Raw genomic sequence first — 16,194 nt, 5'->3', positions numbered from 1 at the left:
GATTTAACACCTTTAATTCCTGGAGCTTTTGCATTGCTTGTGTTTGAATCCTACCTTGAGAAGCCCACAGATAATATTCTTGTACCTGACACTACTTCACACAAATCCAGCTGACAACTGAGAATGGAAAGTGTCCAACTGACCCTTGCATCTGGTCCAGCCTTTCACGTCAAGGACCAAAGGCAACAGCAGTATATTTTGGGACCAAGACAGGATGTTAGCCTAGTGTGTCCTTCCCCAAGCACAAACCAACTTCAAAAGGACTGTACTGACAGAGAAGACCCATGGACAATGCTCCAGTGCATGGCCCTTTGTGGCAACAGCCACACACAAACACTTTCCTGGGTTCTGGGAAGGCAGGTAAGAGTCCCATGCTCTGCTCACGTTTGGCACTTCACCACAACATGGCTGAGCTCCTCTCCTTCCTTGGCACAGCTGTGTTTAGCTGGAGATATGGGCATGACAAGACTAAATGGCTTATGAGGAATTAAAAAAAAAAAAAAAAAAAAAGTCACCATTTAAGTAGACAAGATCAGAGAGAGAGAACAATATTAAATAATGGATGTATTTTATTAATGAATTCAGACAGGCACCACTTGTGCAAACTAAATGCTAGCACACAGACTTTATTTTCATGCTCATGGCAACTGAAATTCTGGAAACTTGACTTTTAAACTACAAATGAAGAAACTGTTGCATGTATTCTGAAGTATTTCAATGTCATTACAGAATTAGTTCAGCAGTACCAATAACAAAGTATTCAGTCACTACAAAAAGCAGATCTTCTGATAATAAACAACTGCATGGTGCTAAACACACTTCAGCAGACGCAGGGAGAAGCTTGGCAAGCTGCCTTATAAAGCTGTGGTTCTGCCATGTGACGACATTGCTCAGAGTAGATCCAAAGGCGGGAGTCCCACAGCCGCAGTCGCATCCATGTAACAAGTACACCTACCAGTAAGACTGAACTTAAAAGTTTTCATGTTAAACTCTTTGGGATGAAGGCCTCAGAATCAGGGTGGCCCCAGGGAAGATATTGTGGCAGTTTCTGCAGCTCAGCTGGTGGCCAATAGCTCAATCCCTTTGGATCATGACAAAGAACCAAAAATGCAGTAGCTTGAGAGATTTTGGAGCTAGTTAACTAGATGGGGTGCGGGAAAAGCTACAACAAAACACAAGTGGGCCATTTCAGCTTTCCTAAAGCTAGCTAAACAATATATCAAATCCTGTGCACATGACAGTAGAAAAATTACAGGATGTTTGTCAACTCTCAACTAAATGAGCTGGAATGGTGTTTTAGGGAGAGACTGATGGGTCAGATAAATGGTCCCAGTGCGTGTGGCCTGAAGGGATAATATGGAGACAACACTATAGAAGCTATCAAACAGCAGTTTGAGATGACTTATAAAACTTGTTGCTCAAACATCCACATCCATACAGAAGCTTCACAGGCAATCGGCTAGTGCCACATTTAGTATCCCACACTGCATAGGGACAATTCCAGTGCACCTGCAGGGGAACCACAGTGACTCCTAGAAAGGCACAATTATGTATTTTCTGAACTTCTCTGGACAAAATGGAGGGAAAAACGTCATTATTTTTCTTGTAAGGAAACTACTAGGAAAACTAGGTCTTGAAACGACACTTACTTTCTTCTAAAACTCTTTGGCTATTTCTCAACTAGATAGATCAGTGTGTGCAAGGCTAATTTACAACACTGTTGTGTGTATGAATAGCATTGAGTTGTATTTTGTGGCACAATTTAATAGAAAATATAAGAAATCTCTCTTCCCAGCAGCTCTGAGAGCTTGAGTCTTACTTTCTACTTACCATGTTTGTCATGCCCCAGTGTAATTAAAGCACCCACAGTCTGGGCTGTTATGAGCTCTATCATCTAGTAAGGATAAAATATTAAATTGCTCTAGTTTTTACGTTTAAATTTATCTTCACAGCAATCCCCACGGTGCTGGAGGACCATGCTATGAATAGCACTGAAATGGAGTCAGCAGACCTTTCCATGCTCCTCCAAGGAAGGCACAGACAATTAATTGTCCCCAGTTTGCTCTACTGTCCATAATTATAGTTTTTATAAATAACAAAGCATGATTTTAAAAACCAAAACAAACCCCTCAATTACTACAGAGTTCCTGAGATAATTAAGTCTCCAAATGTGGCTCTGTAGAAGGGAACCAAGGCTACACTGCAAAAGCCCATAACATGCAGATGTGCGTAAGCAGAGCAAAGCGACAGGATGGAAAACGTCATCAGGAAAATAAACTCTCTCATCATTATTTCACCGCTTTTTACCTAAAAAAAACAATGGCCTATTGTCTCGATTCACCCTATTGTTCTGTCGCATTTTTTGTTATTGAAGGAACCAACAGTCAGTCAGCGAGAGTTTCCTGAGGAGTAGCAGCTTGGAAAGTTAAAGGCAGTATCCTGTGCCTAAGGCTTGTTTTGCTACAGGTTTAGGAAAAACCAGGAAAATAAAGTTACTGAGACAAATTAAAGCACATGGTTTGCAATTCAATTTGTTTGAATACCCCCTTCAAATGGAAATGCCCTCCACGTTTACAAGTATGGTCGTTAAAACCTGTAAAACGAAGCAGAAACAAGCTGTGCCCTGTTGCATCCCTGCTTGATGGACATTACTCTGTTGTTACTGGGCCGTTGTGTACTGTCAGGGAAAAACTCTAGGTCGGGAGCCAGCACAGCAGGAGGCTTCATTAGCCATGAACGGGAGCAAAACAGTGCTTCAGAAGGAGCAATGCCCTGTCTGAACAACCAGCTTCGCCACAACAAGCACATAATCAACCGGACAGCCTGTAACACATGCTTCGGATAAAGACAGACCTATGGATACAAGACAGCTATGGCTTAAGTGTTTCAAAAGATCTTTGCCCAACAAGGAAACAAATTATACATTAAAAACCTTTTACAAAATACATGCTCTGTTCTTTCTCTGTTTAATATCTTCCTTGCTTGAAGCTTGGCTGTTGCCCAAATGCATCCAGAGCAACACTTGATGATAACTCAAAAATGTGCAGTTAATCTGTGTGTAGTTTCAGCTCTCGAATGCCAGGAGCAAAAGTGTACTTTTCAGAGAGAAATAGGCTTGGTCACACTGCATAATCATGTTTATGCAAGTTTTTAGATAGCCAAGATAAAGGAAATACTTCTGTACACTCCTCTGAGAAAAGACAAAAACTCTGAGTTGAAAAACTGCTCTTTTTCAATGTCATTTTATCCACAAACAAGCGTAAGCCCCAGTAGAGAGCTTCCTGCATGACAGCGAGTAAAACTTTAGCTTGCTGGGTTGGGGTTTTTTGGTTTTTTTAACCTTACAGCTATATTTCATCATAAAAACTAGTTTGAAGAAAGAGTAAACTTTTGCTCTTTGGTCTATCTTGACATTCCTCCAGAGACACATTACAGGAATATTTCAGATTCATTTTTTGTCTCTTACTTGCAGGAAACAGGAAAGTTGCAGTTCTTAATTTTCAGGCTTCTGAAATGACAAAGATAAGAAATTTATACATTGCAACAAGATATCTTTGCTTTCTTTAAAGAAACAAAAAAGGCATCACAACCTAAAATGAGTGCTTCAGTGAAATGGGATATTTTTGCCTTAACCATAATTAACAAAAACGTATAGTTATGCCATATGCACCTCCTGTTTATTATCTGTGTAGCCCTACTAGGTGAGAAACAAAAATCTGTACTCATATTCCAGCATGATACAGGCTTCAGACTGCACATTACTGTAGTAATTGCTGCTGACTGAAAGTCAATACTGTGGAATGAGACTGGAATGAGACTAAAAGAAGTAATTTTTTTGTTCATAGGATCAGTTTTGTGGATGCAAAGGAAAGGTCTTAAAACACTTTTTATTCATATCTGAATAAATTAAGATGAAAACATCTAACAAATAGTTTGTAATTTTAGAACATCAGTTTTGGTGTCCTGCCCTCATGGACTTCTTTATGGCCATGAAGATGCTCAAAGGCAGAGCTCTGGGGGCAGCAAAGTGTTCATGCTGTGTATTAAAATCATTCCAATGCTCTGCCAGTTTTGAAGAGGACAAGAGTGAGAGAATACATCAGACACCGTGGATAGTGGCAGTCCTACGAAATCACAACCAACTGAGCAGGACAATTTCCCCCATTACCATCAACCCAGATACTCAGAGAACCAAACTGGCACAGTAAGAGCAGGCACCTACTGCCACTGATTAAATTAGAGGGATCCTTAGAACTCACAAGGGTCCTTAACAGACTTTACTTGTGCAGGTCCAGTTTGTGACTTCCCCTCACTGTGCAAATATTACTTCTTTTTTTTTTTTTCTTTAAATTTCTTCCTTTTGGCAGACTTGTCTCCATGTAAGTCTTATTCTGACTGGTGCTTTCTACAGACAGCTCCTAAGGAAACAATTTCCACTTTCTCAGTGTATGAGTTGGGCAGTATAATTTAAATAGGACAGTGGCCAGTGATGAAGGACTAGCCAAATTCCTTTGGGTTAATTTCTGTGTACTAATGTTTCATTTTTTTGATAGATCGTGTGGCTCCTACAGAGAGACTGCAATATTGTGTGTCCATATGTTGGCTATTTGTCAACAGAGAAAAACAGAGTTGACTTTTATGATAAGGTTTTTGCTTCTATGACTTTTAGAGCATATTCAAATGACTGGTGTGAAGTGGTAGAGAAAAATCAGAGTGGCTAATGACACCCAGTGTTTCAGCTCAGCCAGAGCCTCACAGAGCATCCCGAGAAGCAGGAACTTCTGCCTGTATGTCTTGTGCAGGTCTGATGAAGATATGCATTGCAGAGGAGGATATTAACTGCACAATAAAACAACTGTTCTCAGCTCTGCAGGCATGTTTATAATGAAACATCTGCAGCTCTTCCACAAATCTCTAAATATTTTTCAATTAAAATGTCTTAAAGATCTGAATCAGTACTAATGAGCTGGCACAACACCATATTATTAGTAATATTACATCATACACTAAAATGCTGAAGAATTCAAATTAAATTAAAAAATCCCTCAATCTGCCATCACAGAAACAAACCCACAAAGATCTCAAAGTGTAGTATCACCTACAGTGTGGGTTCACTTCAGTGAATGTGTGAAAACAAAGGATGCTACAAAACTTCTCTACAGAAAGTTGGGAGTAAAGACTACATGGGAATATTATTTCTCTCTTTTTCCAAAATTAGCAATGTACAAATCTAGCACATGAACCAGATGAACTTTAGAGCTAATGAACACTTGACTACCTTGTGTGGTGCTCACTGGGTATTACCACAGTCTCAAGGCATTTATTTAGATTGTTAAAGGTAGGAACACAGGTATGTGCCTATATTGATGAAAAATATATATGATCAAGCTGGTTTTTTCTTTAAAGGCTTAAACTTAATGAATCATTGGATATGTGTGTTATTTCCTACCTGACTCTTATGCTTCCATGACTTCATTAGCATTTCTTTTTACATCTGACAAAAAACACCATCACTGACTAAAAGCCAAGTTTAACATTTTCATTTCATGCACAGCTTCCAATGAAAGGCCTTCACAGCTGGAATGGAGTATTTTGTCTGCTTAATTACTGTTGTTCTTCCAATCTCATCAGTCCCTGGTTTGGATGGATTTGTGTAAGACTAGGCAATAAACACCCAATTAAGCAGGCTATGTGAATCTGCATATAGATTTTACATTAGGATTCTACAGTAATTTCAAATGATTCAGAAGCAATTACATGGCTGACACATGATGAATCAATATGTATGCATGAAGCTGTCAGACATACCATGTGTATCAGTAACAAAAATGGGATATATGCCAAGGAGTGGTATGTGTAACACTACCCAGCCACAGAATATTCAGGCATGGTTTGCATACAGAGCAGTAATTACCTGTGCATGCAGGTTAACTTTCAAGCTAAGTGCTTTTTACTTGTCTTGACTGGCACACACAAACTGGCAGAATCTGCTCTCACCAGATGTGAATCTTGTGGCATTCACATGTGGGCAAGTGAACAGTTCACTTGGTCTGGTTGGGTTGTGCAAACCTCTCCCCTCCTCCAAACAATCCATCAAAACACAGAAACAGAAAATGAAAGCCCTTTCTCTCAATCCACGGTAGGCAAGGATTGCTAAAGCAAGGCTGAAGCACCTGGGCACATCTACCTCAAAGCTGTGGCTGATCTGGGGTCCCATCACAGTCCTGTTGGCTCACAGTAATAGTGTTGTTCTGTCTTAAAAAAGAAAAACCTTTTTGCTCTCCAGACCAATCTATTGGGGCAGAGAGCTAAGTGATGAAAGAAGAGAATCCCATCACAGGCACACATGGTTTGTTTCAGTCAGGGTTACATTCTCTCTTACTCCACTTATTATGTTAAAAGGTTAAAATGGAGTAGCATGAAATATTTTCATAACATCTTGTATTTTTAAGTGAGGAACATGTGCTGCACAAAATTAAAGCAGGACACCAAGAAGATTAAGTACTTAGAGAAGGGGAGGGGGTGGTGGGGGAACTGCAACCTTCGAGGAAAAGGGAGAGAGAGAATCCAGCATGAAAAAAAAAGGCTAAGAGGACAGCTTTGTATTCCTGAAATGCTTATTACCATTTGAGACAGACGACAGCAGTTATGAAAACAAAACATGAAAAAACAAAGCAGAGCTCATGAACAAACTGAGAAGTATCTTCCCTGATATCTACGTGATGACACACACACTGCCACGTGACTGTAGTATCAAAGAGTACTTCTTTTGAGGTGAGTAAGATGGCATGGTTTCTTCAGACTGGCTTTTTTCCACAGCCAAGAGTGGTACAGTTGCAGAGCTGGCTCCTCCTGATGCCAAACTGACAGTGCCAGGAAATCCAAAAGGCACCGTTAGTGGACACCAGCAAAGTGCCAGTCACCATTCAGCAAATGAGAAACCCATGTGATAAAGTGCACATTATGAAATATACCCCCAAAGTGTGTGAAATCCTTACTGAAACTAGAGCCTAGATAAACTCCTGACAACCTTTCTTATACACATACTAGGGACAAACATCCTCCCTCGAGCTGGAACAGGAAAATAAAGGCTGTTGACTGACCTGAATTTGGACGTCACTCTCAAAACAATCCTTTCACTTGCTCTGTGATGGGGTCAAGGTCAATGTCATAGAAGCATGGCCTTGTGGGCAGTCCTGGCATGGTGCTCATCTGTAGAAACAAACACATTCAGTTATACTCCTGCACCTGTAAGCAGATAATCAGTCTAGCCTTGCATGTAAACCTTAGATTAAGAGAAAGGCTGGATTGTTCAACACAGGCTCCACTACAGATGTGATCTTTACCACATTTTCTGTTAAAAAAGTCAAACTTGGTACTTCTTTGATGAATTTTTAAGTATGAGCTTCTAAGACAAGAAAGAGAAAACAAAAGCCACAAAATACAGGCTAGCACAGCAACCTAAGAATAAATTCTGTAACAAAATGAACACCCTTTGAGATTTGCTTGTTCCTCAAAATATTTATCCAGAACATTTATCCATTTTTATCTCCTGAAAAAAAAAAAAATCACATAGCAAAGGGCAAAGATGTAATTGTCTGAATTTACCTGGTGATATGAATGTACTGCACTCAGACCTCTCCCACAGAAAACCAGAATACAGAGGCAGAATTAATCACAACACTTACCTAATGTCAGGAGCAAATTGCAATAGTTCTACTAAACATACAGGAATTACAGTTGAATCCTAATTTAGTAGTTAGAATTAACAGGTTGAGATACAAAGCTAAAGCAACCCAATTATCTCAAACTGTGCATAATTAAGATCCTGATCTAGCATAAGACACTAGCATCTGCATACTTTTAAACATCTCAATAGTTTCATGGAGTTAAATTACACAGTTACCTACAGGTCTGCTCAGGCTACTTACACTATTATTTCAAACTGGCATTTTTAGCAGCAATTAAAGGCACATGACTGACATGGAAATCTTGAGGTGCTGGTCCAAAATAGCTTAAACCCCTTTAAAACAGAGGTTTGCCAATTTCCTAACTCCCTGCCTCAGGACTCCTTGCTTCTCCCTTGCAAAGGAGATGTCTGGAGAGCAGGTATGGCAGAATAATGTTGTTTTTTGATCTGCTTCATTTTCTCCTGTTTCAGCCCCTTAATCCAGGAAGGGCTTCCCCATTCCCAGAGCCACCACTGGCACAGGGTAAAGGCTGTGCCTGTGGGGCAGTTTTAAAACAGGGCCAGTTTGGATCAACTTGGGTCACTTTGGATTCACACCCTGAATATCTCACTGTATTTCCACTAATTCAAGGAACTCTAAAAATAGCATTTGGGCTTAATGACTCCTTAAACTCTTCTGATATCTTACCCTTGTAAGTGGAGAAAGTGGAGAATGGCCCTGCTATAATAGGCCCTATATTAATACTTAAATTGATGAAAGACCTTACCATCTCTGAAAACAAACCTGGAATTCAACTTAGCTTGACTGTTTGTTGGCTGGGAGTCTTTAAGCATTAAAACTTATTTGCTAGATTTTGAGGAACAAACTTTTCACTGGGGCAAGTCAGCAGAGTTCATTAAAACTGGTACTTAACCTGACCACAGGAGGTAACCTTCAAACATGGCTGTGTAGAAAAAAAAAATTACACTGGCTTGAGTACAAGAAACACTCCAAACACAATAACATACATAAAAGGTCAGATTTGGGTATGTCTTCATGCTGAAAAGGGACAGTTTCACCCGGGGAACCCCTAGGATGATTCCCCCTTGGAGCTGGCTCTGGCACTCATCTTACTGCAACCAACCTTATTCAACACACTGAACTGATGTCAATGCATGTTTTTGTGGCCAGGGTTGGTAGGTTAGGTAGGAACTAAATCTAGGTTAGGTAGGAACTAAATCTGCTTATCAGATGACCAGATCACCACCAGGCCCCAGGCTGCACCAGGGGAGCAGCCAGAGTACACTGTGGCCAGCCATCACCTCCAGCTCTCCAGCAGAGAGCTCAGAGCCAGTCAACTTCCTCCCTCTATCCACCCTAATTCCCCAAGAAGCACAGCTCAGCTACAGTGTTTTCTCTGGCCAAAGGCAAGCTCCAACAGGATAATTGTCCTGGAAAGAGGAAAAACTTATGACCACCATCCTAGCTGCTCCAGAGTGCCAGACTTACAGACTCCCCTCGCTCTGGGTCAGACTGTGTTTGATTCTGTCAACCTGATAAGCTGCACATTCATTGCGAGGGTCAGGATCTCCCTTATGCTTCAGCTTTGCTCCGAACACTCATGTAATGACTCAATCATGGGAATACAAGCAGAATGTAAGACCCCTCCAGCACAGTCCTGTTTACTCCAGAGAAAGAATGCTGCTGCCATTTCAGAGGTTAATCCCACACTGAGAAGGGGGAAAGGTGCCTGGGGGGCTCGGTACTGGTGCAGCCCTCATCTCCCTTGAGATCTAGCTCAGAGGAAAAACAATGCAACAAGCTCTTCTAGTGGCTCAGTACATTTCCTCTGTTTTTAAATATAGTCCTTCCTGATGTTTTGTTATCGTACGTAGTAGGATTAAAAGACAAAACTGTCAGTTTGCATTGACCGAACCCTGCCTCTGACTGCGTTACATCATTTATTGGCCGACACTGCCTTGTATGTAACTAAGTGCTAAAACACCTTGCTACTATCCTTTACCCATTGGCCACAGTAGTTGGACTACTACATCATTACGGTTACTTAATTATTTTCTGTCTCAGATTCCTTCCAGTTTCTAAGTTAATGTTTGACAAGGAACTGCCTTAAGGAATTACATCTCACTGGGAGGGGAATGAACAAATTGCCAAAGACAACTTTCTGGTTACTTTGTGTATGGCAGTTCAACATCTGAAAGTAAACTCCCAAATTCCAAGTTATTTTTTACTTTTTTTTTTTTTTTAAATATAGCTAATTGAGAGGAGTTTTTCTTTGTTTTTAATTTTTTTTTTTTTAAAGAAATATTAAATACAAGTCCTACATATGTATTTTGTATTTTGGACTTGTTTTTTTCTTTCACAGGCACAGTTCTACACCAGTATAACTCTACTGTATTAACTAATGAAAAACTATTACATTTAAAAAAATGCAAATATTGAACCAGTTTATTGCTGGTTTGGGAAATACAACTATTCTCATATTGAAAAATGAATTCAACAAAAGGGAATAGGCTCATTTGAATTAAAACCACTGCTGCATAAAATGAAGTACAAGGCAAAAAAAAAACCTCCAGAAGAAACACTTTGGGACAAATACTTAGGTGAATTGCAGACTGAAAATAAACTATGTACTGTCATTTTTCCTATGGCCCAGACTTTCAAACAGGCAAAGCTATGTAGATTTATGATCATTACTCTCTGGTCTCATTATCTGGACACACAGAGGTAACATGAAGAGGAATCTATCCCTTTTTCATTACTTCAAGGTCAATAGGAGGAGATGGCTGGCTGGCTGAGGAGATTACTACTGATTATACCCTCTCTAGCCCTCCACTTCTCTCCTTCAATCACAAAGGCAGGAAAGAAAAGAGGGCTCAGTCTGCTGCAAGGCTGCAGCGAGGCTTCACCTGACTGGCTTTCCACATGGTCACAGGCTCAGGATGATCCTCTTCCCCTCTCACCATTTTCCATGATGCTGAATGAAGGCATTAATGAGTGAGTTCACAGGCTGGTCTTTACTCCAGCAGGCATGATCCAGAGGCATTCCTCTCCCTGACCTCAGCCACCAGAGCCCAGATTTTTGTGCATGGAGGGGGAAAGCCAACCACCCTGTGGCTGTAGCACATACCGTACCGGCACAGTGCAGAGCAGACTATCTCCACCTCTCCAAGGCTTTCTGAGGTAACTACTCACTAAAAACTACTCCAGTTCTAAAACTTGAAAAAAGGAGAGTGAACAACGAAAGAGAAAATATGCTTAAAATGTAAATCACTTTGGTAATTGGCAGGTATGTACAGCACGAGAAAAACCCACAGAAATTTATAGCCATACAGCAGCTTGCTGGGCATCTCATAAAATATCCATCCTCTATATATTGCCCAGAGATCAGCACAACTCTCCACGCTAATGTAACAACGTTTGGGTTATAGATGGGTAGCTGTGCAACATTGCACAGCGTGGCTGTGAGAAAGAACAGCGTAGGAAGCAGAGAATGACAGCACATTATCCACTGAAAATCACAAACTGGATTTAGATAGCTGAAATAATCAGTACTTAATTCGAACAAAACTGCTACTATCAGACTTTTCCTGGGAGAAGGAAAATATAAAGCATAAGCTTGGTACCCCAAGGCTTAATGCAACTCATATGAATGCTTTATGCAGGGAAGAAAGGAAAAAGAAGTTATACAAGTAATTTAGGAATTAATAGGAACTAGTTTTGTGGGAACAGACCATTTTATCTACAAACTGTGCAACTGTCCCTACATCCATGAGAGCGAATCAACTGCAGAAAGATGATGTGATAAATACAGTGCTATTTGTTACTACGGCTCTCTGTGTTTAGGAGGCAAGAGCAGCAAGTCTTACAGTCAGCTTATCCTAAGGATCATTTATGCTCCTGGAAATGCACAGCTGGTGAGAGATAAAGTACAGTTTTAGTTAAGAATGCCTGAAGGCTACTGTTATATTAGGCATTTATGATCCTCCAGAAGTTTACTTACATGACTGAACAAAAAAACCATAATGAGCTTCCTTACAAATGGAGAATGCCAGTTATTTTCAAGGAAGTCATATGAAAGTGCTGCTCCACACCCTCTCCACAAACGCATCCACTGTTACTGGAAGAGTGACTGAGTTTCATTTAAATTACAGTTATGTGTTGACTTGTAATTTTAGTTCGCCATAAGAGCTACATAACAGTTGGACACAGTCAAGCACCAAGACTCTGCTAGCCAGGTTTGTTATGGTCCCAAGAGGAACTATGCTGCTTTGCTTCCTTTTTTTATCATACAAATACCTATCAGTGGTTGACACATCTTGCCTTCAAGTGTGTATCCATCCATATATGTATCTACATTTTTTAAAATTTATCTGTATGAAAAGATCCTAATAGAACATGAGATTGACTTGACAGGGTCAGCACAATGGCACGATTTGCAAAACAGATGGTCCTGAGGACCATGTTTAGTGTCTTTTTCACCTATAAGACAAGAAGTGTCTGTTTTACAGGCATAACATGGTTTCTGTTGAAGAGAGAAAGAAAACCAGAGGAATCTGTACTTACATAAAGTATGGCAAACAACTGATTAGAAAATACTGAAAAATCAGCAAATAGCTTATTGAGGAAACCTCCCTATTCTGTGTCTTATGGAGTTAATACTGTGTTTGACAAGAAATGCAAGTAACTTGCATTATTTAATTGTATCTTTTTGTTAATTAAACAAGCTATGACAACTCACAACCATTTCAAACTTGAAATACTGCAGAAAGCAGATGTTGTTTCTCAAGAGAATCCAGCATGCACATGACTGCGGATAACTCCTCAATAAAATCTGATGGGATGAATTGCACATCCCACACTCCCTCAGCAAGAAACAATACAAGAGGAAACTCAAGAGATTTATAAATAGTGCTGTAAACCTGTATGCATTATGGTCATCGTGCCAGAACTTGTTGGAATCCTGAGGCACGGCATGAAGGAGCTACACTTCAGGGTTTCAATAATGTTTCCTAGTGTGAGTTAGAGCTCTGGAAGACAGATCCACCACCAGAAATTTGCTCCCCTCCAGTGCATCTGTCAGTCTCAGGGCATGTAAAGGTGAATGGAAGAATTTTCTGAAGAAATCCTTGCAGGTCTCCAGTCCTGCCTGCCTTTAGGTGCGCTTTATCTTGAGTGCCAATTATTCCCACTTACACGTGTGGTGCTGGCCACAGACTGGAAGCTGGCACCTGGGGAATTGCATCCATGGAGCAGGAGAGAGAGATTAACAGTCACCTCACTGCACTGCATGGCTGGAGAAGCGTGTGCAGATCTTTTTACTGGATCCCTCATGGTCTCTGCACTCTCCATTTTAAACCTATACTTGGAAATATTTCATGAGACTATCCATGCAATGAAGGCAGTGGGTAGGACTACAGCACTCTGAAGCATGTGATTGTACAAACACTTCCAGTGAGCAGTCACTTATTTCAGCTTCAAAATGGAGTGTCCTACAGGACACAGAGGCACTCGGTGTGCACTGAAAAGGGTGCAGAAAAATTAGGCAGCGTATACTAAGTATCTCCAGGATCAGCTTGAAGTTTGTTCCACAGAACTGGAAAATTCCTCCAATCTGCAGAGCTCTATCACTTCAAAGGCAGCTCAGGTTTTGAATGATGGAAAAAAATAAAATTACATGAAAATAACAAAAGAGAATAGTTAAGAAAACAGCATTTTTTCCCCCCATAATTACAAGAAAAACATCAGAACAAAATGGCCAAAACAAAACATGCACAATATAGTTTTCATCTCATCCACCCGCCATGTATTACAGAGGGGAACAATACCATACCAAAGCCTGAACTGATGCTCAAGTGACCTTTCACCACCTCTTAAAAGCAAACAAACCTCCAAATCTCATATTAGGAAAAGGAGATACACAATGGAGGCAAGCTTGTGCTTCCTCCAAAAAATATCAACCTTTACAAACTAATAAATTCAGCTTTGGAAATGGCAATGTATTTTAAAAATTTACTTTAATAGCTACATAATGTTTAAGAAAATATTATCTCATTGTTTTTCGTTGCCTGAAGATAACAAGGGTTTCTAAAAGCAGCTAACCAATGATTTTTAGTCAGTGTTTCAATAATGGCTTACTTGTAAGTTTTAATGAAATTCTGCCAAACCTGATGATGACCACAGGAGTTAGGGAGAGTGAAGATCATATTTCCTTCTCAGGAAATCTTTAACAAAAAAGGATCTTGTTGCAATGTCTAAGAACAACCACAGCAAGAAACTCAACACATTAGCAACTTTCAAAATGGTTAAAATAATGTTTGAAAAGATGCTGATGCTATCCCGACATATGCTGTAGTATTCCTTGCAATAAACGGCACTTTTTCACTGGCATATTGACTGATATCAGGTGTAGAAGTCCATCTGGCATCAATTATTGTATTATAATTTCCTCTTACTTTGATGTTTTACACATTCTTGGCAATTGTTCAATTTTTGTGAAAGGATTTACAACAACAAAATGCATGGACATTGCTCCTCTGCTCTCAGCATCTGGATGAAGTTACAAAAGTACTGAATATTGATTATACAATCCTAGTTGGCCTTGCTGCCAGGTGCTCAAGTTAGGCAGAAGCAACTTGTGCCCTGCTACATGCTCTGAAGGATTACCAGGACCCAACAGATTAGTCATCTTGAGTGGAAATGATCTGAACCTAAAAGTGATCTCCTGGGCACCCTAGGGAAAAATCAAAACCCACATAATAGTCCACATCTGTCCAGTACAGCTTTTGGAGAGATCTGTGGGTGCATATCCCAAAGGAAGAAAGGGTTTTCTTGGTGAATCAGTCAGTGTAATACCACTGGAACTCAAATGCTGCTATTAGTGATGTGCTGAAGCACCAAAGACCCAAAAAAGAGATTTTCCTAGCTATTAAATAAAATATTTAGGAATAGATGTAATCTGTACAAGAATGAGCGATTTCCCCAATTAAGTAAAATATTTATGACTCACATATACGACTGCAGTTCCTCTTGGCAGAGTTCTCTCAATGCATTTTCATCTTAGAATTTATAAAACTACACTTGAAGCAGAAGAAAATGGTCCCCGTGATAACAGCATAGTGGAAACAATATATTAAATTTTAATTGAAAAATACACCTCTCTGAGGTAGCACGTTAGATGGTGTTAGTTGAGTGCACTATATTCTATACAATCCACAACACACCATGTTTCACAGAGTATTCTGCCCTACACAGGGTTATTGATAAACAAAATGCTACAAAAATGAAAGCTACGAAACCCAACTTAACCAAACAAACCCTCAAAAAAACAACCATTCATGAGGGAAATGAAGGGGGAGAGAAAAAAATGAGAACTACAAATTCCAGGTGACTTGTTCCATAACATTTCCTTCATCCCAGCCCACTCAAATCCATTTGTAGAAGTAATTGCTCCCTTGACCAAGGCCTACATCCTGATTTTCCTTTTCCCCCTGGGCTTTAAACAGAACCCCTGGCAGAGGACTGTTGCTCACTGCCTCTTGTACAAAATCACCTCCTCATGCAGAAGAAATCCTTCCCTGCAGCTCAGTCTTGATGTCAGATGCTCCCAGGGCTGTTCCCATTCTTGAAAAGTGTCCAGTATATCAGACAGTGCTGGAAACATGCCTCTGAAGGAATAAATCCAGAGGATAAAGGCATTTTTCTCAAGGGCTGTTTCAGCAACAGGAATATTTAAAGCATCTGATGTTCATGGGTACATAATTCTCCTGCTTTGTTCAGTGTTTGGGTCTCCTGGTAAAGAGGAGGTGTCCAAACTGTGCCAGCAGCTCAGTTTCTGCTGAAAACAGAGCAAGTTTTGTGGTATTTGGAGGGGAGAGGTCTTGGGTGACCCATCTCAGCTGCCTTGTATTTGCTCAGGGACAGGGCACCCTTCATTTCCTCTGAAACCTGTTTCTTTTGTAGCAAGTGTTTCTTTGGAAGTGCTGTTCTGCAAACCCTGGGAGCAAGTCCCACTTTGTGCTGCTGATCTTCACAATGACATTTTGGTTAAAAGCTTCATAGCTTTGAGAAAACCTCAATTACAGCCCAGGAACTGGAGATGGTGGCAGCAGTAGACTATGTGAAGCAAATGTGTGTGCTCAACATGCAAAAAACTTTACCCTTCTCAGCACACCATGCTAGAAGAACATCAGGAGCATCATCCAATCATTTCATGGCAAATTACAATGTGGAAAAATCCAAAAAGATTGTGTAACTGTGGTGAGTAAAAGCACATAAAAACTGCTGCCATACCAGCCGTCTTGGTTACAACTAACTGGATCCACTGATACTGAGTAAGTAAAGTTTCCTAGGAAATGTCGTATCAGGCAAAGATGATGTGTGTGTGTGTATAAATATGGGAAGAAGTGCTTCTAAAGAACATAAAGGTATTATAGCAAAGGACTCCTTAAAAATTAATTCTTTTTAACTGTTAAATTGCCAAACTGGCTTGGTCTCATTACTTGAT

The 16,194-nt window shown here is 40.1% G+C and overlaps 1 protein-coding gene across 2 annotated transcripts in view; it reads right to left on the bottom strand.

The window, feature by feature from the left end:
* Positions 1-551: 551 nt before the first annotated feature.
* MTHFD1L (methylenetetrahydrofolate dehydrogenase (NADP+ dependent) 1 like) overlaps positions 552-16,194 on the bottom strand; it is a 148,801-nt gene continuing 133,158 nt past the window's right edge. For both annotated transcript variants that reach the window (XM_048298471.1, XM_048298472.1), the window contains 2 exons: positions 7,104-7,212; positions 552-3,508 (listed from right to left, as the gene is read on the bottom strand). In XM_048298471.1, the coding sequence (XP_048154428.1) occupies positions 7,123-7,212 (90 nt within the window). In that variant the 3' untranslated portion in view covers positions 552-3,508; positions 7,104-7,122. The remainder of the gene's footprint in view (positions 3,509-7,103; positions 7,213-16,194) is intronic.

Source organism: Corvus hawaiiensis, chromosome 3, assembly GCF_020740725.1.
Source record: "Corvus hawaiiensis isolate bCorHaw1 chromosome 3, bCorHaw1.pri.cur, whole genome shotgun sequence".
NCBI classification, from domain to species: domain Eukaryota; kingdom Metazoa; phylum Chordata; class Aves; order Passeriformes; family Corvidae; genus Corvus; species Corvus hawaiiensis.
Note: the sequence above shows the minus strand (reverse complement) of the source record. Positions and strands in the feature narration are given on the sequence as shown.